This window comes from Sciurus vulgaris (genome assembly GCF_902686455.1).
Source record: "Sciurus vulgaris genome assembly, chromosome: 12".
Classification (NCBI taxonomy): Eukaryota; Metazoa; Chordata; class Mammalia; order Rodentia; family Sciuridae; genus Sciurus; species Sciurus vulgaris.
In genome coordinates this window covers 44,048,497-44,075,414 of record NC_136473.1, presented here as the reverse complement: position 1 = coordinate 44,075,414, position 26,918 = coordinate 44,048,497, and the positions used below count along the sequence as shown (strand labels likewise).

Below are 26,918 nucleotides of genomic sequence, written 5' to 3'. Positions count from 1 at the left end.
CTAGTTTGACCCTCGAGGCTGCCCGTTGTTTTCGTCTCAGAACGCAGGCGCGAAAACCCACTGACCTTTGAGCCTCGCGCTTCCGCTACTCTGACAATGGCGGTTCGTGGCGTGGGGCGCTTGACCTGTGTGTCCCTGTGTGCCCAGAGAAACAGTCGATTCCAGCGTCCTGCTCTTCGGCCTCTCAGTTGTCCAGGAACTGTAGCCGCAGACTTAAGGAGAGAAGAGCAGCCATCTGGGAGCACGGAGACAGGTAATGGCGCTGTGTCCTCGGTTTGCCATAGCTCGGTCCCACACCTGGCGAGGAAAGAGGAAAGAGAGTGGGGATCATAGACATGTGCTTTGACGTGTGGAAATAGCTGTGTCCCGCCCTCCTTTCATTTCACTAGGGGGACCTACGGCCGCCGCCTTTGCTGAAGTCGCTGTGTGACGTTTTTTGGGGGGCTGCTCCTTTTTATAGTAATGCAGTTGTATAAACCTCTGAAGTTCAGGCCAGGAGAAGTTTGTTAGCCAATAGTAATATACCTCCTGTCAGTCATTTCCTTCATTATTCACTAATCCATATGGTTTTGATATCCATAAGATGTTGCTGAAGGCTGAATATAGTGAGCCTAATGAATTCCCAGGATTTCTGGCTCCCAGAAGTAGGACTCTATTGATAAAGCTTTTTGCTGTTTATTTTTTGGCTGTTTTGAGCAAAGTCTATTGTAACAGATTTTCATTCTCTGTTGTTGCGGGCTCGGGGAAAGTGTTCTAAATTTGTATGCTTCTTTGTGTATCGAGAAGCCCATTCTTTTTGAACCTCTCCTGTGGCCCAAGAGCTTGTTTATGCTATTTATAATTGTTAAAACAATCTTGCTGTAATTATATGTCTCCATTTTATAGATATAGGAAGAGACTCAAATTGCTAAATAACTTGTGCATGGTCACACAACTTGGATCTTGAGTCAAGTTCCCAAGCAAGTTATTATTTTTACCATTTCTTGGAAGTACCGTTTTAAGAGATGAAGTTATTTCTAGGAGCAGTTCAAAAGCATACTAAACAAGTAAAATATTGTTCTTTCTGATAAGTTATTGTCCTCATCAGAATGTATGAAAGACTCATGGACAGAGAGTGAGAAATACTCATGACATCTCATTGAAATATTGGTTGGATTGTATTTAATAAAGCTGTTTCTGTTGAAAATTTTTCTTTAACCCTGTAAATTTGAGTAAGGATTCTGCTAAAAAAGCTATTGGAATTTAACATTTGTATAGTGCCTTAAGTTTGAAAGTATTTTCATGTGCTCTTTGAGATCTAAACCTGTGGACTAGGTATGGAAGGAATTATTATTTACTCCATTTTATAGTTGAGAAGACAGACTAGTTCAGCTTGCAAGTTCAGTCCTTCCCCATCTACACATGGCAAAGATTAATGGTAAAACCCACTTTTAATTTCAGTGCTATCCTCTTCACTTACTACAAGCTTTGCAGTTTCTATATTTAAAGGAAATGTTTCATTTTGTATATTCAGGGACATTCATGTGCTATAGCAAGTTAACAAAATGCTTATGTGAATTTCTTTACCATTTCAAAAGAGAAACTGTCAACTGCACCTTACTTGTTATATGCATACATATAATAATTTTATAGTTGGGAGGAACCTGAGAAATATCAGATCACTTTTTTCATGCAGTGTGAGAACTCTCTGCCGAAATATTCATATAAGATTTTCTAGTAGTATGGAATATATGCTGTCATGAGTCAATCAGTTCCATTTTTGGTCAGATGCTAATGGTTGAAAAATGTTTATAATGAAGTAAAATCTAGTTTTCCACTTTCCTTTTGGTTTTAGTTTTGACCTAGCTTCATTGTAAGTAGTGAAAAGCACTGTAGTAGGAAGAGAATAAGAGTGTCATTATTCAGGACTCTTTCCAATACAGGTGGTTAAATTAAACTCAAATTAACCCATTAATTCCCATGGTCCTAGATATGAGACACCTGTAAAAACTTAAATTGAGAGTAAATATACCACTGTGATATCTTTTGAAATAAACATTGTGCTTTTAAAATTCTATTCTTTTGAAAAAATAGGTAAATGATTAGTGTTTGAAAATGTTTTATGTATATGTTTATATATAAGGGATATATAAGCTGTAGATTATAATTTCCAACCTATTTTAATGCTCCTGTGTCAATTTCAGTGACATACACAGAATTGAAAGCTTGGGACTTAATGGGTTAAGTAGAATAGAGAAGATACATCAAACCATGTAAGCAGACTCCAGAAACAGACATTTTTACTGTTTTAAGGTTGGTTTTAGTTTTGATCTAACTTTCATTGTAAGTAGTGGAAAGAACTGTAGTAGGAAGAGAATAGGAGTGTCCTTATGCAGGACTCTTTCGAATACAGGTGGCAAAATTTAATTCAAATTAACCCATTTAATTCCCATTAGGTAAGAAGTCTAGAGGAGGATTTATACTTACAAACTTTTATACTATTTGACTTTGCTTTTACAGTAAGTAGGTGGACATCTGTCTAGACTCAGTGAAAATCAGAGGCAAGAATGTGTACAAGTGGTAATTACAACTGAAAAAGTGGCAAGATGGTCTAAGCAGAGTCTGTAGCATAAGAAGAGAAGGAAATAGGGACTGATAGAAAGGAGGACAATCAGTAGACTGAGATCAGATTGAACAAGAGTAGAGATGTTCATGTCCTCAACATGGAAAAAGATATTCTCCTATGTTGTAAACAAATATTTAACTGCTTAGACCTCTGTGTTGTTAAATATATATTTAAATATTTATTTAAATTGTAGTATTAAGCAATACAATTACATTCCTTCATAGAAGCTGAGATAAGGTAATGTAGAGATGGAAGAGATTCTACCATGGAGAGTCAAAAATCTTTACAGACCTGAGCAAAATTTGGAGGATGAATGGGAGTTTGCCAGACAGAAAATGAGAAGGTGGGCATTTCAACAGAGGGAAAAGACATGAGAGTTCATAGTATGTGATAGTATCTTGTGTGTCCACTGCTATATGTGAAAAGTGCAAAAGAAGAATGATAGAAACTGATGTTGAAGAGGGAAGATAAGAAAGTGTGAGGAACTTATATATCCATGCTGTGGAATTTAGACTTGATCTTAAAGGTAGTGACAACTCTTAAAGGATTTTCAGCAGGCAAATCAAAGAATTAAGGCTTTTTAAAAAGCTATTGCTTTTTAAAGATATATATTATTATATATTATAAAGATCTTGGCAGCAGCATAGAGAATTACTTGAGAAGGACAAAACTAGAATGACTAAGACCAAATTCACAGTCAGGCTATGGTGGTGGTGATACAGGACTGAAATAAGAGGTTAGCGTAAAGAATTGATACTGGGAACGGAGACAAAGGCACATATTCAAAGATGTTTTTTCAGCATCTAGCCTTTTAGGAAAAAGAAATATGTTCCTTTGTGTTTGATCACTTGTTAAAAATGATAAGTAGACCAGGGACAAGAATTCTCTAGTTTGCCAGTAGACTTGCCCTAAGCTAATATTTCATAGTTCAGCCAGCTTCTATTGTCAGTAACTCATATTTCTCTGTGTTTTCCGTGAAGATATGTTGGGGTTTGCTGAAATTCAAGGATAGTGTAGGTAAATGTTTCCTTGAGCCATCAGTTTTGTGGCTCGTTGAAAGAAAATGAGACTAAAAACTTCTGATTTCCATGTCAGTTACATTTTTCTATTTTGTTTAATCTCCTTGAAATTTTGTGGAGATTATTGATTTTAGATTTGGTGGTGTATATCCTGGTAGAATGGTAGAGTCTACCATTCCAGACTTTAGAAAGAAGCACTTTGAGCCACTTAACTGTGAAGTTAAATATCTTGGAGGCAAAATGAGTTGTTAAAAAAAGAAAATTCAGTGTTTGGCTTTAATGTTTTCTTAGAACTTGAGTGATTTTTTTTTTTTTTTCTTTATACTTAGTTCATTTTTTGATCTCCCCTTTGTGGCCAGGTGAGGATTAATTTATTGACTGTTACAGTTCTTTTCTTCATTTTCTGTGTTTGTAAAACTCCTTGTGCATAGAAAGGTATTTAAGTAGTCGGGGAGAGGGGAAATGCCCCATATCTTTAGTGAAATTATTATGAGCTCTTCTTGGGCAGCACTGGGTTTTAATTTCTTTAATTTCCCTGTAATGTAGATCACATGATAGATGGTAACTTAATTGATAGAGCCTGATCAAGACTCTTGACAATGATAAACTCCTTAATAACTTAATTCATTGTATTGGACTTCTTAAATTGTCTCATTACATTAGGCTTATGAAAATTTCTTATGAGTATGCACCTATCACCGTAGTGAGAGACTTTAATTCTTCAGGATAAATACTGAGGAGTGGTATAGCTGGGTAATATGGTGGATCCATGCCAAATCGTTCAAAATATGTTTTAAATTTTACGTGTGAGTTTATATGTATGTGTGAAAATGTTTTTGTCTCATTCATAGGCTCTGAAGACAAGAGTTCCAAAAAGAGATTCTCTGAGGTGCAAAAAGAAAGACGAGAACAGGCACAGCGAACTGTTTTAATTCATTGCCCAAATAAAATCAGTGAAAAAAAGTTTCTCAAGTATTTATCCCAACATGGACCTATTAATAATCATTTCTTCTATGAGAGCTTTGTAAGTATCTGAAGAACAGTCTAACTTAATGTTCATGTTTTTAAAGGATAGACATTTTTTGTTGTTGATTTTTTGTAATATAGTAAAGTTAGATTCTCTTTTTAAGTCCTATGTCTTTCATCATCTAACTTTCTTTAATGAGGTTTTTTTCTTTTGACATGAGAATAAAATTTCATAACAGTAGTGTTTTAGAATTACAAGTAACTTTTGGTTGAATGATCCCCTTATTTGAATATTTTTGATAATCTAATACTTTAGATAAACCACAGTGGGAGGGAATCTTTGTTTTGCCTTTTAATTTTCTATTTCAACATTAAAGTTTCTCTTAACTGGTATCACTTTATATTCTTTTTCTTAATTTACTTATAATGAGTAAAACATGCTCATGTTAGAATGATATCATTTATAAATTTTTAAAAAGTAGTATTTCATAGCATTATAATTATTTTGAAGATACTATGTTAAACGTATTGTAAAATGCATTTTGGTTTGTTTGTTTCTTTCTTTTTTTTTTTTTTTTACATTTTTGGCATAGGGTCTCTATGCTGTTGTAGAATTTTGCCAAAAGGAAAGCATACATTCACTGCAGAATGGAACTCATACTCCAAGCATGGTCACAGAGGCTGCAATTCCATTCAGGTCTCGTTTCTTCAATTTAAAGCCAAAGAATCCATCAAACCAGACTTCTGAACGGTCATGTATACAGTCAAGTAACCAGTTGCCTCCTTCGAGCAAGAAGCTCTTTGAATTACTTTGTTATGCAGAAAGTGTAAGTTTATAGGTATACTTCAACTTTAAAAATATTTTTGAAATTATTTATTATGAAAGTTCTTATAAAATGTGCACACTATGATGTTTGATGGGTATAGATCTTCGGTTTTACAGGCTGGAAAGGGTTGTGGAGGTGGATGGTGGTGATGAATGCATAACATGAAGAAGAGATTTCTTCCATTTCTAGCAATTACATTAGGTTCAGCACATCAAGTAAATGTCAGGTTTTCACACTTCAGATTATCTATTTTGATAAATGGAAAATGATTTTGAGATAGTACAGTTTTCTCCTTGTCTTTTTCACAGAATAAACCCTTCTTAAAGTATATTTTAAAAAAATACATTAGTATATCTTTTGCCAATTTTTTCCAGCTTTAATATCTGTTACTAGATGGGATTATTTTTAAAAAAATTCAAACTACAGAATATGTTGAGTGAAGAGTGAAAGTAATCCTCTGTTCCACACCCCATGCCCTCTAGTACTCCTCAGCGGTAATCATAGCCTTCCAAAATTTTGGGCCTTTTTAGATGATCAAATTTTCTTTCTGTTTTGAACATAATGACATAAATTGTACTTGGTATTATGTAAATTTTAAAGTGCTTATTTCTAGTTTTATCTCTTTTCTTTGTCCTTAGTATTGTATTTATCTTGGTTTTTCTTAGACTTTTTGAACTTTTAGCTAGTTTCATAGTCCTTACAAAGAATCAGTTCATGGTTTTATTTATCAAAATACTACCATTTTTTGGTTTGATCTAACTTGAATTCTGTACTTCTAATCTTGTATATTTCACTTTTTTTTTAGTTGAATGCTTAATTCAGTTATTTTCAATATTATTATTATTACTTTAAATACTTAAACCTAGCACACAGTTTCAAAGTTCTGATAATTTTAGCACCAAACTTCTAGTGAATGCACAGGTTGTTTATCGATATGTAGACCTTGGGCCTTCATTACTTAAGTTGTTGTTTACTTTTAAAGTTTCTTGCCCTTTAACATTGGTTTCCCAGGTTTGTGATTGTTTTGACCTCTTCGGAGCCCTTTGCTTACTTTTCATTTTCCTAAAACACTGTTTTGTACTCATTGCTTGCAAGAAATAGTTTTAATTCTAGCCATCTTTTATTATGCTAGTGTTTTCAGTGCTTTTTAAAGAATTGATTTCTTATTTTTTAAATCTTCTAAGACTGAAGGAAAAAAAGTATATTTTTAAGGTAGATCTCTAAAACTATTACATCTTTAGAAGTAAAATGACAATTATTTATATGACCTGTACATTTTCTGTATTTTGTGGGTTTTGTTTTGGCCAGCTAGATAGATGATCAGTTAAACACTCTCCTGAAGGAATTCCAGCTAACAGAGGAAAACACCAGGCTCCGGTATCTCACCTGTTCTCTTATTGAGGACATAGCAGCTGCATATTTTCCAGACTGTACGGTCAGACCATTCGGCTCCTCAGTGAACACTTTTGGGAAATTAGGGTGTGATTTGGACATGTTTTTGGATTTAGATGAAATTGGAAAAATCAGCACTCATAAGGTAATTGTATTTCTTTTCATTACTGTGATCATTGAAAGTTAAAAAATTAGAAAAGTGAAATCTTTGAACATAATAAAATTTTAACTTTATATCTAAACTTAGTAATGTTGTGTTTAAAGAATATGGTTTATTTGCTATTGATTCTTTTGAATTGTAAAGTCTTTGTATTATATAGGGATTACTATATCTATAGGGATATATATATATTATATATATCATAGGGATAATACTTTATATAATATGGTTTTATATAGGGAATTACTTATTGTGATTACTCTGCATAATTTGTAAAAACAAAAAACAAAAAGCATTCTTTTCAATGGTTCAGAAGTTTTTCCTTTAGGTTAAGGTTGCTTATGTTACTCACATTATATGTTTCTTAACTAATGTTTTTAATCTGTGATCTAACCTGAAATATTTCTAAATTTATTTTTGACTAAGTTTTTCTGAAAATTGTTTTGATTTTTGTTTTATTCAAAGGCTTTATTAGCTTCATATAGGCATAGATACATGATTACATCTTATCAAATTATTTCTTCAGATTTTCATTAAGTTGTCTTTTCAACTCTATAAATGCTTTTTCCTTAAATTGTTTAGTTATTAAGATGGGTCATTTGCTATTTGCCTCATGTATTTTTTGTTTCTTTAGTTTTCCGCCTTTATTGTTAAATTTTGTGAGTTTCTATCTTATAAATAGTAGTACACTTAAGATTTTTGAGAAATGCTAATTAAAGGTTATAATAGCTTTGCTAATAGAAACATTAGCCATAAAATAGAGTGAAAAATTTAATCACTCAAATTCATCCAGTTCTTAAAGCCTTACTTTGCACTTTAGTGAACTCTTCTGTTACTTCTTGGTACTTTGTTGTCTTTTTGGCATTCCACTTTGTTGTGGAATGAAAGGAGAAAGGAGACACCACCGATCTTTAGTTGACGAGATTTATTGCGTCCTCCCTATTTTCCTACCTCCTTTGTTCTGCCACTATCTCCCTTCTTCTACCCTCTCCCTCTCTCCTCCCCCAGGCTCCTAGCTTATCAGCCAATTATAGCAAAGCTTTCTCTCACGCAGGAGAGCATGTAGAGGAATGTCAGCATAGCACTATATGAATCACAAGCTGCCCACGCGCGGCATGATATTAGATAGCCAATCCTTGAGCTTGGCGTTAACGCGTCATAAGTTTCCAAGGAACTAGTAAGCAAGCAGCCTTTTTGGGTACTTCCTTATTTTGGTAGTCAGTGCCCTTTGGCTCACTGCCAGGCGCCATCTTGTCCAAGACAGCCCTCAACATTCATGTACTTGTTTTATTCTTCAGCCTAAGTTGAGAGAAGTTAGGAAGAGACTTTTTGGTATGTCTACAGCACTGTGTGTGCTACCCTATGCACAACAGTTAGTTAACCGACTATTTGCTAATAAATAAATGAAGGTTACTTACTAAGAGTAAATTTTAGATTTATCCATTGTTTCATTGTGTGAGAGATGCTTACATTCGAAATGTGTGATTTAACAACAATCATTTTAGCATAAAATCCTAAACTAAAATCCACCTTTGGTTTTTCCATCAGCTTTGCTTTTTCTAGTAAGATGCTGTCTAGAGGATTTATGTAATAGAAGTAAAAATTAATGGCTAAGTCCTATTTTCTGTTGTGTAGATGACTGGTATGGGCAATGGGCCTAAGTATGTATTTTTTCTTTATTAGATTATCTGCATTTAGGTAGTGCTACAGGAATAGCAAATATTAGTGGGAATTGTCTTTAACTGTTTCTAAAGAATTTTTCTCTGAAATAGGTAAAAATTTGAAAAACTACTTATTTGAAGAGTAGTTTTTGGAGAGTATTTTATTTTTGCTCATTATAGATGTGTTTTTCATCATCTACATCTTCTACAATTGCATTTTTTTATTACTGCGAGGGTCAGTTTATTTAATTACCCCATGTGCTTCTTGTTCTTTTGCTTATTATGTCAGATTAGGCTAAGTTAAGCTTTGGTAATAAATAACCCCAAATTTCAGTGACAACCACGTAACTGTTACCTCTTGGACTTTGGGTCCAAACCAGGTGAACGGTGGCATTGTAGATGTTGTATTCTCCCAAGCACTCAGTGCTCTTTAAGCTTCTGCTGAGAAGTGATGTGAAGCTTTTGCTAATTATTCATTGGCCAAAGCAAAGCACATGACAGGGCTTAACCTTAGAGGTACAGGAGTGTGATATCCTCCCAAATGCCAGAAAGGAGATGCAGAGTATTTGATGAACACCTTCATATTAGCTATCATCCCTGCTCATAGTTCATAATTCTCCAATTTCCTGTCTGTAATTCCGTTACTCAGATCTGTTTTTTCTAGTATCATTTTCACTTCTGTTACCTCAAAGACTTTATTCTTTCATTGATAGTATTTAATTTTGTAAAAGTCTGATTATCACTTTTCTCGGGAGTGAGTCTAACCCTTTACTTCTGAGCTTGAGGCCTACATTGCTCCTCTACCATAGAGTATGACTCCCGATTAATGTTCTTTTACCATCCTGAGATGTTTTGATCCCCAAACTGGTCTTTTTCTTCTGGTCCTGTTTAATATTCATGAAAAATGTTTTTCTTTTTTGTTTTTCTGTGAAGGAGCCCCATACTTAATTTGCAGGTTGTTTTTTGTTTGTCTTACTTCCCATTTAAATTTGTGTGTGATTGTATTTTTTTATTTTTATTTTTTGGCTGTGCTGGGGATTGAACCCAGGGCCTTGGACTCGAAGGCAAGCACCCTACCAACTGAGCTATATCCCCAGCTCCTGTGTTTGTATTTGAAAATAGAGTGAACTAGGGAAAAACATTAAAGATGTTAAACCAAAATGACTGCCAGAGTTTTGAAACATTTATATTTTTAAGGAAAATGTGTTTTTATTCCCTTTAATAAAAAAATCATCCTAGTAAATCGGAATCTGTCTAGAGGGTAAAAATTAATAGAAACAATATAACATTTTTATAGGAATTGTTTGTATACATGTAATATTTGTATATTTAATCTATTTTTTCTTATTATAGAGTAGTAGATACAGAAATGTGCAATGTGACTGACTATCTCTGCTTGGTCTAGTCATCTCCAGGAATAACCACTGTGAATTGTACAATGTATTTTATTCTGGGCTTATTTTCTTTTGCATGTATAAGTGCTTTTTAAAAAAAGACTAAATATTTACAGATAATAATTTAATTTACAAATTGTTACTTGATTTTCTTTTTTCCTGTTAATAGTGTTTTGCAGTCCAGTCTACTACTGCATCCTTGTTTGCATATTCTTTTGAATGATTGTATCTTAATTTACTCAACCAATCCTCTGTTCAGACAATTGGGGTGCTATCTTTTCCTCTACTCTTTATTGCCAGTTATATTAGTTAATGTTCTTTGGTTGAAAATAACAGAAAGGAACCCAAACTAGCTTAATTAAGACCCAGAGTCAATAATGTGGATGAGTCATAGGAAAGGACTGGAAGGAGGAAGTATAGACTAATAAGAACCCATGAAGTTTTGTTTCTTTCCATATGTTTGCTTCATTTATCTTTCTTCCCTCACTCTTCCCTCTCACTTCTATTGATTTTCTTTACTTTTTCATGCTTGTGGTATAGAATACATGCCCCAAAGCTTCAGTTACAGATTTCAACTACATGGTTACCTCTCAGTCTTAGTTTTAATTTCCAGTGTAGATCTCTGGGTGAATGCATGGTACGTTCCTATAGTGCTTAGAATAGCTGTCCATGCTTTGTCTACTCAGCTGAGAGGAATTGGGTAGATTTCCATGATAAACGTTGTGCCTTAATCCCTTTAGGAGGAATGCTTTCTAGTAGAGGGGAAGCTTATTAAGCTCCTTAGAGCTGCCAAAAATTATCTACCATGCGAACAATGCTTTAGAGAGTGGACTTATTTGTGAATTGGCTCATTTATATAACTATTTATTTGAAGTAATTTCTAGCATTGTAATAGTCAAAATATACATTTAACATTTTAATAGCTATTGACAAGTTATACAAGTATGTCCAAATTTATACTGCCACCAGTATTGTATTCATTTCCTTATACCTACCAGTGCTGAAAGTCAGTCTTTGATAGACTGTTAAATGAAAAATTTCATTGCTGTTTTACTTTCTTTAGTTTCTAGAAAACATGAACACCTTTTGTTTATTAGCTATTTTTATTTCTTCTGTTAACTTGTCTTTTTTTGCCTATTAAAAAGTGTGTCTTCCCCCTTCATTTGTGTGAAGTCTTCATGAATTAACCCTTTCTGTGACATGTATTACTGATTTGTGTTTTATTTAGTAATGAATGTAATGCTTTGCCTTAATATATTATCAGTTTTTATGTAATCATATTACTTCTTTTGTGTCATTTGGAATTTCGTGTCATGCTTAGAGAATCCTTTGCTATTCCAATATTTCACTTCTACTTTTTTTGTTGCACCTTTTATGTTTTAGTTTTTGATCCATGTTGAATTCATTTTGTTTTCAGACTGAAGTATGTTGTCTTTTTTTTTTAACATTTCTTCTGGACTCATTTGTAGAATAGGGATTTTTCTCTACTATTTTATAGTTCATTTTATTCAACATTAAAAATTCCTATACATAATTGAGTCTATATATGCTGGGTTTTTTTGCTATTGTAGACTTATAATTTTAGCTATTAAAATGTAATGGCTAACTAGGAGAGGGCAAATATATGTTCACTGAATTTATAGAATAAGTAGTTATATGTATAGTACTGTTTTGTAAGTTAATAAGAAAAAGCCAGTGATTTTTCAAGTTAGTACTTTATATTCTGGAGAAACAAAAGGCAACTAAGGACATTTTATCCAGCTTTTGGCAGTGATTGCATGAAGAGTTTTTATTTTGTAGATTTGTTTCTTTTTTGCCAGAAATAATTTAGGGTAACCTTCTACAAGAAAAGTTTACAAATAAATTCCTTCTTACAAAAAGCCCTTATTTACAAATGTTTTTTATTGTTTAGAACATAGGAAATTTTTTGATGGAATTTCAAGTGAAAAATGTTCCTTCAGAAAGAATTGCAACTCAGAAGATCCTTTCTGTGATAGGAGAATGTCTTGACCACTTTGGCCCTGGTTGCGTGGGTGTACAAAAAATATTAAATGCTCGGTGTCCACTTGTGAGGTTCTCCCATCAAGCCTCTGGATTTCAGTGTGATTTGACTACTAACAATAGGTATGATCTCTTCAGTTATCATCTTAAATGTGAACTTTGTAAGTTATTAGTTTAATTTTTTCATATACAGAATCAGTGGCTTTGAATTCTTAGGACATGCTTCAGTACTAATTGAAAAGTAGGAAATCCTCTGTGTTATACCTATTGATCATTTAGTGTTCCTGAACAAAGGATTGCATTTAAAATGTAAGCATACCTAACATCATCTGAGAAGAACTGTATTTCTTTGTTCTTACTATATAGCCTGATAGTGTAAAATGTACTATTTATAGCATAAGTCTTTATAAGTATACTTAGAAATAAAGTAGCACCTTGAGTTTTACCTCTGAATTGCCTCCAGCTTTGTGTACTAAACAAATGTGGTTTTTGCTATTAAGTCACAAAGAGATCTGAATAGCTTAAGACTTCTGCATGGTATATCTTAACCTGTTGCCTTTAAAAGAAAAAAGTGAGATGGGAATGACAAGTTTTTTATAATGATTACTTTTCCTAAGTTTAAAATAGGAAAAACTTCTCAATTGAGGTGTTCATTTCTTACATCTAGTAACCTCATTGGATGAGTTTGATTTCAGTATACTATCTATTACATGAATAATCATAACTGAGAGCAGTTTAGGTAAAACTCAAATGTTCACTGGCAAACTAATGCTTAGTATTTCTGAATTTCTTTCAAGCAGTCCATGGAGTAAAGTCTTTTTATTTCTTGCCCCACACCTCTTTTTGGTACTGGAAATTGAACCCAGGGCTGCTTTATCATTGAGCTACATCCCCAGTCTTTATTTTTTTTTGTTTTGTTTAGTTTTGAGACAGTATCTTGCTAAATTGCTAAGACTGACCTTGAACCTGTCATCCTTCTGCCTCAGCTTTCTGAGATGGTGGGGATTTACAGGCATGCATCACTGCATCCAGCTCTTGCCAAATTTTAATGTAAAAATTAAATGTACTGTATTTTTCTTATATATTTCCTTTATAACATGTAAAATGGCATTTCTTTTTGTTATGTCTTCTTGTCACAGGTTTTTAAGAACTAGTCTTATGCTTTCTTGGTTTTATATGCTTGCAATGTTTCCTTTTATCAGATATCATACTCTATTAATATTTGTTTTTTAGCTTAATTTAGGTGCATTTACATATATAAAACTGTCACCATGTATTTCTAATTTGCTATTTCTTTTATTTTAAATTCACATGTAAATGCTGTACTGGTACTTCAGTAACAGTTTAAGTTGATACTCTTAAATGATTTTGTGATCTCTCTAGGTTCTTTGAGAAATTATAAGGCACATTTTGATCAAAAAACTTATTTCTAAAATAGTTCTTATTAATAATTCTTCAAATATGCATTTTAAAATTTTGACCAGGAAAACCTACTGAACATAGGGTTTGAGTTTGGTTTCCTTTTTTTTTTTTTTTTTTTTTTTTTGATAACAGGGTATTGAACCCAAGAGCACTTAACCACTGAACCACATCCCCAGCTCTTTTTATTTTTAATTTTGAGACAGGGTCTCAATAAATTGCTTAGGGCCTTGCTAAGTTGCTGAGTCTGACCTCAAACTTCAATCTTCCTTCCTCAGCCTCCAGAGTTGCTGAGATTACGGGTGTGTGCCGTCACACCCAGCCTGAGTGTGGTTTCTTAACAGGCATTTTATCTTCAGATTAGACTTTTCCTAAATTTAAAATAGCAAGAACTTCTCAATTGAGGTGTTCATTTCCTACCTCTAGTAGTCTCATTGGATGAGTTGGGCTGTTTTAGAAATTATAAGAATTTTAAGACTAAATAATTTCTTAATAAATTGAATAGAATGTTTTCATCTGTGTTTAGGATAACTTTTCTGCCAAAGGACTGAATAAACCAGGTGTGATGCATCTGTGTCTTCAGTGATTGTTATAATAAGCTCTGTGTCTTTCACGTATTACTTAAATCATGTTTAGGAACTTTGATTTTTAAAATTCTGAGTTTTGAGTAGAAGACACACAAACTCACATAAATATGGTTATCTCATACTAGCCAAAGGCACCATAAACATACATTGGAGAAAAGAAAGCCCCTCATCAAATGGTGCTGGGAAAACTGGAAATCTCTATGTAGTACAATGAAATTAAATCCCTCTCTCTCACCCTGCACAAAGTTCAGCTCAACGGGGATCATATCATGTACCTAGGTATTAGACCAGACACCATATGCCTACTGGAAGGAAAACCAGGCCCAATTTCCATCCTGTTGGCTTAGGAACCAAATTCCTCAAAAAGACTCCTAAAGTGCAAGAAGTGAAATCAAGAATCAATAAATGGGATGGTATCGAACTAAAAAGCTTCTTCACAGCAAAGGAAACAAATCAAGAGCATGAAGAGAGAGCCTACAGAATGGGAGAAAGTCTTTGCCACTGCACTTCAAATAGATTATTAATCTCCAGGATATATAAAGAACTAAAAAAACTTAACACCAAAAAACAAAACAAAACACCAGATAACCCAATCAGTAAATGGGCAAAGGAACCAAAGAAGAATAAATACAATTGGTCAACAATATATGAAAGAATGTTCACTGTCACTAGCAATTAGAGAATTGCAAATTAAAATAACACTGAAATTGTATCTATACAAGTAACAGTAAATGTGGACGAGGATGTGGGGAAAAAGGTACACTCATACATTGTTGGTGGGACTGCAGATTGGTGCATCCACTCCGGAAAGCAGTATGGAGATTCCTCAGAACACTTGGAATGGAACCACCATTTGACCCAGCTGTCCTCAGCATATAAGTCAGCATGCTATAGTGATGTGGCCACATCAATGTTCATAGCAGCTCAGTTCACAATAGCTAAGCTATGGAACCAACCTAGGTACCCTTCAGTAGATGAATGGATAAAGAAAATGTGTATATATACACAATGCAATATTACTCGGCTATAAAAAAGAAAGAAATTATGGCATTTGCTGGTAAATGGATGGAACTGGAGACTATCATGCTAAGTAAAATAAACCAGTCCCAAAAAAACCAAAGGCTGGAAGTTCTCTCTGATATATGGATGCTAACACACAATAAGGGGCAGGGGAAAGAATACAAGTTCATTGGATTAGATGAAAGGGAATGAAGGGACAGGAGTGGAGATGAGAATAGGAAGACAGTAGAACGAATTGGACATAACTTTCCTTTGCTCTTATGTGAATACATGACCAGTATAACTCCACATCCATGTACAACCACAAGAAAGGGAAGTTATACTCCGTGTATGTATAATATGTCAAAATACATTCTACTGTCATGTATATCTAAAAAGAACAAAAAATTTAAAAAGTTCTGAGTTTTTTATAACTTCATTGTGATTGTTAATATTTAAAATGATGTTTTAATGGTAATGAATGTACTTGATGTTAAACCATTTACATTAAATTTTATGTTGCTGATGCCTAATGCTTTTGATAATTAGATCATGGTATTCTCAGTACCTTCAGATGTAGATAAGTTCCCATTTGTTTTATCCTTGTATTGTAACTTTGGGGGTAAAAAATTTGTTTTTATTTTCTTTTTTTGAAGGATTGCCTTGAAAAGTTCTGAACTCCTTTATATGTACGGTGCCTTGGATTCAAGAGTAAGAGCCTTGGTGTTCAGTGTGCGATGTTGGGCTCGAGCACATTCCTTAACCACTAGTATTCCTGGTGCTTGGATTACAAATTTCTCTCTTACAGTGATGGTCATCTTTTTTCTCCAGCAAAGATCACCCCCTATTCTTCCAACACTAGATTCCCTAAAAATCCTAGCAGGTAAGACTACAAGCAGTCTTCTGTATTTTCTCTTTTTGATATTATGAATAAAGTTAAATTACCATGCATTATCAAAGCCCTGAATATCTGTTTTTTAGTCTTATAATTTTATTTTTAAATTCAAAAATTAAATTTGAATTAAATTGTGATCTGAAGGTTAAGTGCTTTTTTATTATTTTTAATGGCCACCAGGGGTCATGAGAGCAGATGATTTGTGGAGCTGGGGCCTTTCCAAATTTTGAGAGTTCTATTTTATTTGTGTCAGTTGGCAAAGTTGTTTACAACAGTCATGGGACCAGTCAGAGCCTCTCCCTTAGTGACTGAGTGAAAAGAAACATTTCCCAGATACAACTTTTGATTGGAGCACAGTTTCAGAGATGGCTTTCTGAATATGAACCTCTTTCCAGATTTATAGTAAAATATTATAGTTCTAATTTCTAAAAGGAAGATAATTAAAATATATTGAAAATATGTATATGTGCCTATCTTCTACCCATCCTGTATATTGTTGCCAGATAGTTCTTTTAAGTTCATCCTGTCTAAAATAACATTAAAAGGAATTTTATTCCCTTTGTGATGAACCTCAAACTATTTCCTTAGTGTGGCACTTAAAACCTTTAGCTATTTAGCTATAATATGATTTTCCAGTCTCTTTTTCCACTGTTTATCTTCATGTGTACCCACATCCCAGCCAGTGGTCTCATGACATTTTATCTTAGTGCTTCTGTTCACACTTATTTTTCTGCCTGAAATGTATCTTCTCTCTCAATAAACTGTTTATGCTGTGCTACCTTCCCTTATTAACCTAATTAGAAGTAGTCCCTTCCTGTGAATGCTTTTAAGTATTAGTATAGTTTGAGATTGGGCTTTTAAGAAAGCTAGCTGTGATTAAGTTAATGGAAAATAGAAAGTTTTCAAAGGGGTAGGGTGATGCTCATGTAGGTCACTTCTGAAGTTGAAATAAAGGGTAACATCCATATCACTGCTCATTTTATCCCTTGGTGTCATTTATTTAGTGTTTGTTGATTTTCATGTGTCAGGTGTTATTTATGGAGCTGTGGGAATGTAGACGTGTTTTAGAGAAGGGGTAAGGTGTACTCATAGAGTACTGATAGAATCTTACTAATAAACAGCCTATAAGTAACCCTTCTTTTTTTACTGCTGTGTGTGTACACTGATGCATAATATGACTCTCATATAAATCATTGTGGGGAAATATCATGGGATTTTTGGAGTTCAAAAAGAAAAGAGCAGAAGCTATAAAAAGGAGGAATAAGTGAGGCAGGTTTATGTTAGGGGCAGACTGCTACTACTGAGAATCCTGATTGTTCTCTTCCAGTCTTACAAATACTCCCTACCCTGCCTGAGTCAGTTCCTTGTTGCCCTTTGAAGGCTTGTAGTTTTCTCCCCTTACCTCTAGTTTGCTTCCCATCATCCATTCTTACCTAACAAAGTAATTTTTCAAAAAGACATATCTGATACGTTATCTCCTTTGAAATCTGTCAAAAAAAATTTAAGTTAAAATCTTTTAAAAATATTTGCAATAATTATTTTTGAAAAAGAACATGATTTGTGAATAAATTAAAAATTACCTGTCATTTTTATTTTAAATCTATTTAAAAATAAATTTAAATATATTCATGTCTTACGACATCAAAACAGACTGAACTAGTTTGGGGTTTTTTAGTTTTCCACTTCAAAACAAATCGTTTTAAAATTTTTTTCTTTTAGTTTTTAAACATTGTTAGAGAAATTTTCGGGCCTCTTGCAATTGGGGTTGTAACTCAGTGGTAGAGCACTTGCCTCTGCATGTGTGAGGCACCAGGTTCGATCCTCAGCACCACATAAAAATAAATAAAGGTATTGTGTCCAATTTTGAAATTTTTTTAAATATAAAATGAAAAAAAAATTTTTGCTTGTTTATTAAAATGAATTCTTAGAATACATCCAGAACTTCTAGGACTTTGTAATAAAGCGCTGCTTGGAACTTAGGCTGACATAAAGCCCATACTTTTTAACATTGTATGTAGGCCCCTTGTGATCTTCCCTTTCCTCTTCTGTTATGTTGATTTCTGTGAGTACTCTAAACTTCTTGCTGATGTCAGATCTTTCATGCTTTTTCAAGTCTCTGCCTTTGACTGTGATGGTCACCTCCCTGCCTTCCCTTTTACCTGGAGAACTTCCTCACGATTAGTGGGAGTGGGGTGAGGGGGCAGCAGACAAACCCAGTGCAGTGTGGATCCCCTTTGTTAGGTCTTCCCTGGCTGTCCTTCCTGCCTTCTGAGAGGTAGTGTGCTCTAATGGCTTCTAAGTTCTCGCACACACCTGTACTGGAACAGATGTTAGATTGTTGTGGTTCTTCTATCTGTCCAACTGAGCTTGGTAAAGCTTCTCTAGAGCAAGCTGTCTTTATGTTCCTGGCATATGGTTGAGTCCATAGTACAAGTTTAGTGAATATCATTCAGACAGTTGGATGAACATTTTAATACTGGGGGCTTTTTGTATTCAGCAAGGTGGACTACAAAGGGAACTTGTATATTTTAGTTACTCTTGAATTTCTCTGTTTCTTTGAGTTTCCTAACAGTCTCTACTACTTTCCCCCATGTGTCTTATTTTCTTTTATCCTCCATCTTTTTTGACTTTGCTACCTTTTTATATTTACTTCTGTGCTTATGCTTATGGTGTTTTCCTCTTATAAACATCTGTTGGTAAGAATTTTTTTGGTCTAGGTCCTCAGCGAAGAATTAGAAGGTTGAGGAAGAAATGACTGGGCAGCCTCATTATAAGTATTAATGCAGAGACCCCAGAATAGAGAATAATTTTAATTTATGACCCAGTAACAATTTAGTGAGTGCCAGCTCTGTGCCAAGCACTTGGCTAAAAAATTGTATGCAGCATTTCTTTCAGTCCTCCCAGCAAACTTATGAGACAGTATTACTATTTTCATTTTGTAGATGAGGAAAATAAGACTGAGCGGTTATCTAAATTTCATAAGGGCATATAACTAGAGGGCAATAGAGCTAGGATTAAAACCCAAGCACTTTTCAGAACTTACTTCAAACTGAAATATAAATACATGTAGAAGTATATGTGTATATATATATATATATATATACTAATTTCACAAATGGAACACACCCATAACTACTAGCAGATTAGATAAAATGCTCCAGAAATTCCAGCTATGCTTTCTCTGAGGCCCTGTTCCACCCCACCCTTCCTAATAGCACAGCTTTTTACCTCATTAAAGATAACATCATATGGTATGTATTCTTTTGTGTCTGACTTTTTCTGCTTAACATTATGAGATGCATATTTTTAGTGTATTTGTGAACTATTCATTCTCATTGGTATGTAGTATTTCATTATAAGGATATGCCAAAAAATGTTTTAATTCTATTTTTGATGGGTATCTGAGTAATTTGTAATTTGGAACTGTAACAGTATCCCTTGATATGAACAATCTAGCATATTATCTTTTGGTGAACATGGGCATTCACTTCTATCAGATGTATACTAGTGATACCGCCATTTACCGGTGACGAGTTCTGCTTCTTCTAATGTTGAAGATTGAACACTAGAGAAGCACGCCAAGGCAAGCATATTAAGCAGGTTTTATTTAAAGCTAATAATACAGACTTCTCCTGGCAGGGAGAAGGGGGCCATGGCTGATGTTCAAAAGTCCCAAGAAGTGAGCGCACCCTACATCTTTTATAGGTTAAATTCTCTTTTGTTCTCCAGTTCTCTCCCCCCCTTATCTCTCCTTCCTGCCTAGTGACTAGGCTTGGTTTTGCATTAAGTGAGAAGCCATGGGCAGGGGGAGGGACAAGGTGATTCAGGCAGGCAAGGGCCCAGGGGGCATTAATTAGCAGCTTCTTGCTTGCAGTTCTTGATAAAGGCAGGTAAATTTGGTAATCAATGGGCTCCGGAGATCCTTGACATTCCATTCTTCCAGGGGCAGTTTCCAACTTCCAGAGGCAGATGATTTTATGGCCTCCATTTCCTCGATTTGACCCGATCCCCTATTTCTACACTAACTACCTGTTCCCAATTCTGGCTTCATTAGGAGTGGAATCTGAATCTTGGAATTTGGGTATATTCACCTTTAGTAGATATTACCAAATAGTATTCCAGAGTGTAAACTCCCATGCATATTACATGTGAGTTCTAGCTGTTCTTTGTCTTTGTAGACATCTGATACTGTAAGATTGGCTATTCTTAGTGCTTGTGTAATGGCATCATGGTGTACTTTTAATTTTCTTTTCCCCAGTGACTAATGAAGTTGAGCATCTTCTCATGTTTCTTTTTAGCCATTTGAACATTTCTTATGAAGTTTTTGTAAGCCTTTTGCCCGTTTTTATTTATTTTTGGGGTATTTGTATTATTCTTTTGTAGGAACTCTATATTCTGGGTATGAGTCCTTTGTCATATGTGTGTGTGTGTGTGTGTGTGTGTATTCACACACATACATATATATGTATGTATATGTGTGTACATGTCTAATGGTCTCAAATATATGTACACTGGTAGACTTCACTCTTATTAGTGTTAACATTCTTCCAAATGAGGAGAATAACATTCTTAAAAAATGTTTCATTTGTATTGAAGTTACAGACACACAGTTAAAGAGTAAACTAATCTTACAAACTTTGTAATAGTAATTTACCCTCTGAACCTTTTCTTTCTTCTTTTGTGTCTCTCCATGGAGGGCTCACTACTTTTAACTCTTTTAACTGACATATATCACACATTTAACTCTTAATTCTGAATCAAATGTTTGAATTACTTTTTTAGCCAGTTGAACATTTTTTTTTTCTTCCAGGTTTAGATACCAAAGATTTCCTTTTATGGAAGAGGAAGAATTAACTCTTTTCTGTAGCCTCCCCCCTCCATTGTTCTTATCCTTTCTATCGCCCATATATCATAATTTTGCTATGTACCTATTACATTATTAGGAGTATTCATATCTGATCATGGAGTAAAGTAAAATAAATTTTCTTTCCTGCCCACTTTTTATATTCTTTGGAGCCAATAATGGTTTATAACATTACTTATTTTCTTATTTTTGTTTCCCTCATTTGCTACATATTAACATTAACTTAATTTTAGACTTGCTACCTATTGTCTGTCTTTTCTCAGAAATGGTCAGAAGCATTGTATGATCTATTCATGTGGTCTTCTTTGTCTAGCCCCTTTCTAAAAATAGTTTTTTCGCTTTATTTTTTGTGTGGCCTCACATTGGAGGCTTTCCTTAGATGTCTGCTAAGCCTAAACTTCTGTCCTCCACAGTTAGTACTGTTAATTAGTAGAGCAGAATCACATGTTGGCCTCTTTCATTTAATGATTGCTGACTCATGGCATCCTGGAAAATTTAGACCTATTAATAAGTGTAATAGAACTTGAATATAGCTCTTTATATATTTTTTAACTGTTCTAGTTTCAGTAGATTCTTATTATAAAATATAACATGATAAAGGAATTTTTTATAAGAGATATTAAGCTTTCACATGAACTTGATGCCTACTACATCCTTTATTCATGTTCTCATCAACCTCTCCTTATTTATTAGAAGTGCTTATACCTGATACAATGTCTTTCTGCTCCTTTGACCAGATAAATGAACATAAATTTATCTGGGTTATACAGCCCATAGATATGATTATGCTATAAACCCTTAGTAATCTGTTAATATCAGTTATTGCCAATAGTGAACTCTGTAACAAATTATGAATTATTGTAGTATCATATGGCCTCTTGAAAAATGTGTTGTTTATCTATCTGAATGGGTCTATGAGGATGTTTCTCAGTGACTTTTATTTTTCATATGTGTTGTGCTGAAAAACAGTGAATGCTATACCAATCCACGAAAAGTTAAAGATTTCCAAAGGAAGCAAGGGATTTAATAAGCACATAGTGTTCATTTTTCCTATGGTTTTTAAGTTCACATAATGTAATGAAAGGTGTCATTACATTTCTATATGAGTTAAATAAGGTGCTTACATGTTTATTTTCCTCACAACTGAGAGTTTGTATTTACTTAGGAGTTTTTTCCACTGTTTCATACAATATTTTTAAGAAGAAAATCAGTGGTACAGGATTAAACAATGATGGGGTGTCATCTCTGAGTAGACTGAGAATCAGGTTTTTAAAGCAATACTATTCAACAGAACTCTTTTTTAATATCGTTTTTATTTGTTCTTTTTAGTTTATACATGACAGTGTATTTTGACATATTTTACATACATGGAGTATAACTTCCTTTTCTTGTGGTTGTACATGATGTGAAGTTACACTGGTCGTGTATTCACATAAGAGCAAAGGAAAGTTATGTCCTATTCATTCTATTGTCTTTCCTGTTCCCATCTCCACTCCCTTCCCTTCATTCCCCTTTGCCTAATCCAGTGAACTTCTATTCTTTTCCCTGTCCTTATTGTGTTAGCATCCATATATCAGAGAGAACATCCGACTTTTGGTTTTGTGGGACTGGCTTATTTTACTTAACATGTTGATCAGGAAGCAGAGAGTCCATTGGCCAGATTACAGATATATACCCAAAGCCATGCCGCAGTTCCCACCTCCTCCAGCCACATCCTACCACTGTTAATCCCTTTTTGGGGATTAAATCACTGCTTGGGTTAAGACTCACAACCCACTCATTTCTCCTCTGAACCTTCTTGTACTGTCTCACATGTGAGCTTTTGGGGGACACTTCACATCCAAACCATAACTGCTGAAAACAAGTGTGTTACTGAACTTATTTTACTGAATTAACTGAATTATAGTCACTCTAAAATCTTTCCTTTTAGAAATTACCTGAGTTTTTAGAAAGTCGTAGAATATTGAGTTTGTATCACGTGTAAAGTCAGTGAATAAAAGCACAAAAAGGTGGTAAGAATGGAAATAGAGATCTAAATTTTAAGGATGGGGTGAAAGAAACTCCTCTATATTTTCATTCATAACCTGAAAACTCATTAGCATAAAAGATTGATTAGTAATTAATGGGTTGTTAGAAAGTGTAATACTAGTATGCTAAAGAGGATATAAAGTAACTGGGCAAGGCAACACATGCCTGTAGTTTTATAATCCCAGCTCCTCAAGAGGCTGAGGCAGGAAGTCTACAAATTCGAGGCCAACCTCAGCAATTTAGCAAGATCATCCTAAGCAACTTAGACCCTGTCTTAAAATAAATTAAAAAGACTGGGGATGTAGCTCAGCAGTAAAGCACCTATGGATTCAATCCTCGATAGTCCCCCACCGGCCCCCATCTAAAAAAAGAGCAGGAAAAGAAAAGGTAATGTTAATTTTACTGTCTTAAATCTTTTTGAATTGTTTTAAATTCTATTAACTATAAACATATATAACACTAATAATAGGACACATATATAATTTTGATTTCTTCAGATCATTTTCTGAAGTAGAAAATATCTTTGAAGTATAATGTGAAATATTTTTAATTTCTATTTAAGATGCAGGAGATAAATGTATAATAGAAGGCAACAATTGTACATTTGTTCGTGACTTGAATAAAATCAAACCTTCAGAAAACACAGAAACATTAGGTAAATGCTTTTCTTTTTCTTTATTACTTTTTGGGTTCAAGCATTCTTCTGATTTTCCTTACTTTATTTTCTTGCAGAATTACTACTGAAGGAATTTTTTGAATATTTTGGCAATTTTGCTTTCAATAAGAATTCCATAAATATTCGACAGGTAAGTGTTGAATTTTGATTATAAGGTATATGGTGTTACAACTATACTGATACTTTTTCAGAATACTCTAACAAATCTAACACGTTTCCTTTCAATGCTAAAGTGATAGTAGTAAGCAGATTGATGTCTGTAGGAGTTATCTAACGTACCTAAGCTTGTTCATCTAGTTAATTGGAAGATCAAAAGGCAGCTCTTTTAACATCTGCTTTTGTCACAGTGCTGTGGCATTCCTGACATCATTTAGTGTTAATACTATATTCTTTAAAATGTGGAATTATGTCCTGAAAAGTTTTATGGATAAAGTAATTTGAAATACAATTGTTTTTAAACTGATTTGTGTTTCTGTGCAGTAAATTTGATATGAAGTCCCAAGGATAGATTTGAGTGATTCCCTCAGTTTGAGCCCTTAAGAATTAATTTATTTATTTAGAGTATGTGAATTTATGATTATAGTTCTTCTACTGATATATGTTATTTTAAGAAAGAAAATCAGAGCAGAACTATAGGCAAAATGTGTTTACCCTTAGGGAATGCTTATGCTCTTTAGGTTTATTCTGTTTAGATCTGGATACTTGGTTACAGACTTTTTGAGAATTGGCTTCATAAAGCAAGAACCCAGATATTCTTTTTTGTCATTTCTTCACCTGCTGTGGGAGATTTCGTTAAAATGAAAATGTGAGGCGGGGAATGGGAAGGGACATTGAAAGCTCTGGAATGTGCTCTAGAAGTTGAAGGTCACCAAATGTATATTTTCGTTATCTTTTTTGTACTTGGGATTCAGAGATGGCAGGCAGACAGGACACCCACTGAGCAGCAGCATCAGTGAAGTTAGGGAATAAACAGGTGCTGCCAAGTTTGGAGAATCCAGATCTTTGGCTTTTGAATATTTATGTAATATTTGGTATCATTTGAAAGAGGAAGAAACAGATAGGCTTACTACTATTTATGTGATTCATAGTTTTCTTTATATTTCTCTGAGGTATGTTCTTAAGTGGAAGAACCTTACTATTTGATGTTTAGGAATGTAATGGAAGCTTTTTAGTGTTTAAATCAATAATGAATAATCCTTTATTCCTCTTTTTTCTCATTTCATACTTAGAACTAATTACATTTAAAGATACTAATTTTGTATTTTTCTGTGCCTCCTGTAATAGGTTATGTTTTTACCAAGATAAATCTATCTTCATCTTATTTTCTACCATTTCTCTTCCTTTTGTGTTTTTTTTAGGTAAAAGTTGTAATATTTTAAAAATATTTTTATTTTTGAACTAATGCAGATACCTGACATCTGAGCAGTGACATCATTATCCTTAGATCATAAACCTAAGTTATTTTTCTCTAAAGATACTCATAAAACTACAATGGGAAAGACAACAGAACTACACACATACATATTCATATAACATGTATACCTACCTAACGCCCTTAGAAAAGGATTTTTTTTACCCTGTAAATTAATGATGGTATTTTATGTGTTTTTGACATTAAAACCCTTCATATGTTTATATATATTTTTCTTCTGTGTCATAATCTATAGGGAAGGGAACAGAACAAACCTGATTCTTCTCCTTTGCACATTCAGAACCCTTTTGAAACTTCTCTCAACATTAGCAAAAATGTAAGTCAAAGTCAGCTACAAAAATTTGTAGATTTGGCCAGAGAAAGTGCTTGGATTTTACAAGAGAAAGATAAAGATCGACCTTCCCCATCAAGTAATCAGCCCTGGGGGCTGGCAGCCCTATTGCTACCATCGGTTGCAAATATGAAGTCTCTTGCCAAGAAGAAAAACAAAAGGCCTGCAAGTGAAAGAATTAAAAGCTTGTTAGACTCCATAAAAAGTAATAGTACAGAAAATTCCACAAGCACCAATGGGAAAAGAACAATTAGTACTCATACATAATGGCTGCTGCTTTGCTTTAAGAACTGATTTTATCTTACAAGATGATCTGTGGACTGCATAGAAGAACAGGTGTGAAAGTTGACAGAGCCCTTCTTTTGTCATTACTTTTCACAGTCTTTCTCACTTACCCCCTTTACCTGGTCTAAAGTTCTGGGATATTTTCTGTCTGCCCAGTCTGACACTAAGGTGGCATTTTATTACTGCATCAACTATAAGGAATGGGCTAAAGAAGATTGGAATGTACTTGACTAAATAAACTATACAAATTGAATAGTAAAAACGAACTTTAAAATCAAGCTATTTAAAAGGACTTCTAGTTTATATGTATGGCAGTGAGTACAATAAAGCTTTGGAATTTGGGAGTGCTCTTTAATATGTATTTTTCTATATTTTAAGCAAAGTACTCTTATTCACATATAAATTAAAAGTTGGTACTGATATCCAAGAATGTTTGTTTTTTTTAAACTTGAACCCAATCCAAACACTTCAGTCCTTACATTCAAGGTGTTCCAAGTCAAATATATAAAAATATTATGATATTTTAAAATGGTATTTAATTTTTCTGTTTTAAAAAATAAAATCCTGTTTCTACTAAAATGCAAAATGGTATTCATAATACCCTTTCACTTCCTCTCCTTATAGGAAATATGTATAATTTTTAATACATTCAATGTAGAGTAACAGTCAATTGAAGCAAGTAGTGTAATGTTGAAAAACAGACTTGAGCCATCCTGGCTCATGGCAAATTACTCAGTCTTCTTGGCCTCTGGTTGTTTCATCTGTATGGTAGGTATGATGACAGAGCCCACTTAACTAGATTTTTGAAGGTTAAGTAAGATAACATAGGAATGTGCTAGATCAAGAGCCTGAAACACAGTATATGTTACAGATTGAATATTTCTTACCTGAAATGCTTCAGAATTTTTTGAATTTTCTAATACTTGCTTATATATAATGAGGTATTTGAGGGATGGAACTCAATTTAAACATTAAATTCATTTGTTTTACATGTACTTTATACACATAACCTGAAGGCACTTCTGTATGATACTTGTGATGATTTTGTATGTGAAACAGTTCATGGTGTAGAATTTTCCACTTGTAGGATTGGGTTGGCATTAAATTTTGTTTCAGATTTTGGAGCATTTTGGATTGTCAGATTAGGACTGCTCAACCTGTATTCTCTTTAGTTACTCCTTTCAAGTGTTTGTGGTGTGTAATTATTTTTCTCATTACTTAAATCATGTTTAGAACTTGTAGGGGTTTTCAAAGGTTTTACGTTGAAATTTTTAAGTCAAAAATTCTAATGTATTCTGCTTGGTAAATTATAAGAAACTCAGTAATAGAATTGTTGTGAAGCAAGTAAGTTCTGTGTCCATGAGGCTGTGCTATTGG

At 33.8% G+C, this 26,918-nt stretch overlaps 1 protein-coding gene across 2 annotated transcripts; it reads left to right on the top strand.

Annotated features, from left to right (window-relative positions):
• The first annotated feature begins 57 nt into the window (after positions 1 to 57).
• MTPAP (mitochondrial poly(A) polymerase) lies at positions 58 to 25,896 on the top strand. 2 transcript variants are annotated; one of them, XM_079107316.1, is made up of 9 exons: positions 58 to 253; positions 4,476 to 4,648; positions 5,184 to 5,417; positions 6,730 to 6,954; positions 11,937 to 12,148; positions 15,687 to 15,913; positions 23,380 to 23,472; positions 23,550 to 23,623; positions 25,206 to 25,896. In XM_079107316.1, the coding sequence occupies exons 1-9, from the start codon at positions 97 to 99 to the stop codon at positions 25,521 to 25,523; spliced, it is 1,713 nt and encodes a 570-aa protein (XP_078963442.1). In that variant the 5' UTR covers positions 58 to 96; the 3' UTR covers positions 25,524 to 25,896. The 2 variants fall into 2 exon arrangements, with proteins under 2 accessions (XP_078963442.1, XP_078963441.1); XM_079107315.1 differs by having other exon boundaries at positions 59 to 253; positions 25,161 to 25,896.
• Positions 25,897 to 26,918: the final 1,022 nt, after the last annotated feature.

Coding starts and splice junctions, on each gene's coding strand:
- MTPAP (XM_079107315.1), top strand. CDS start 97: ATGGCGGTTCGTGGCGTGGGGCGCTTGACCTGTGTGTCCCTGTGTGCC. Junction 15,914..23,379: donor TTCCCTAAAAATCCTAGCAG/GTAAGACTACAA, acceptor TTTCTATTTAAG/ATGCAGGAGATAAATGTATA. Junction 23,473..23,549: donor AGAAAACACAGAAACATTAG/GTAAATGCTTTT, acceptor ATTTTCTTGCAG/AATTACTACTGAAGGAATTT.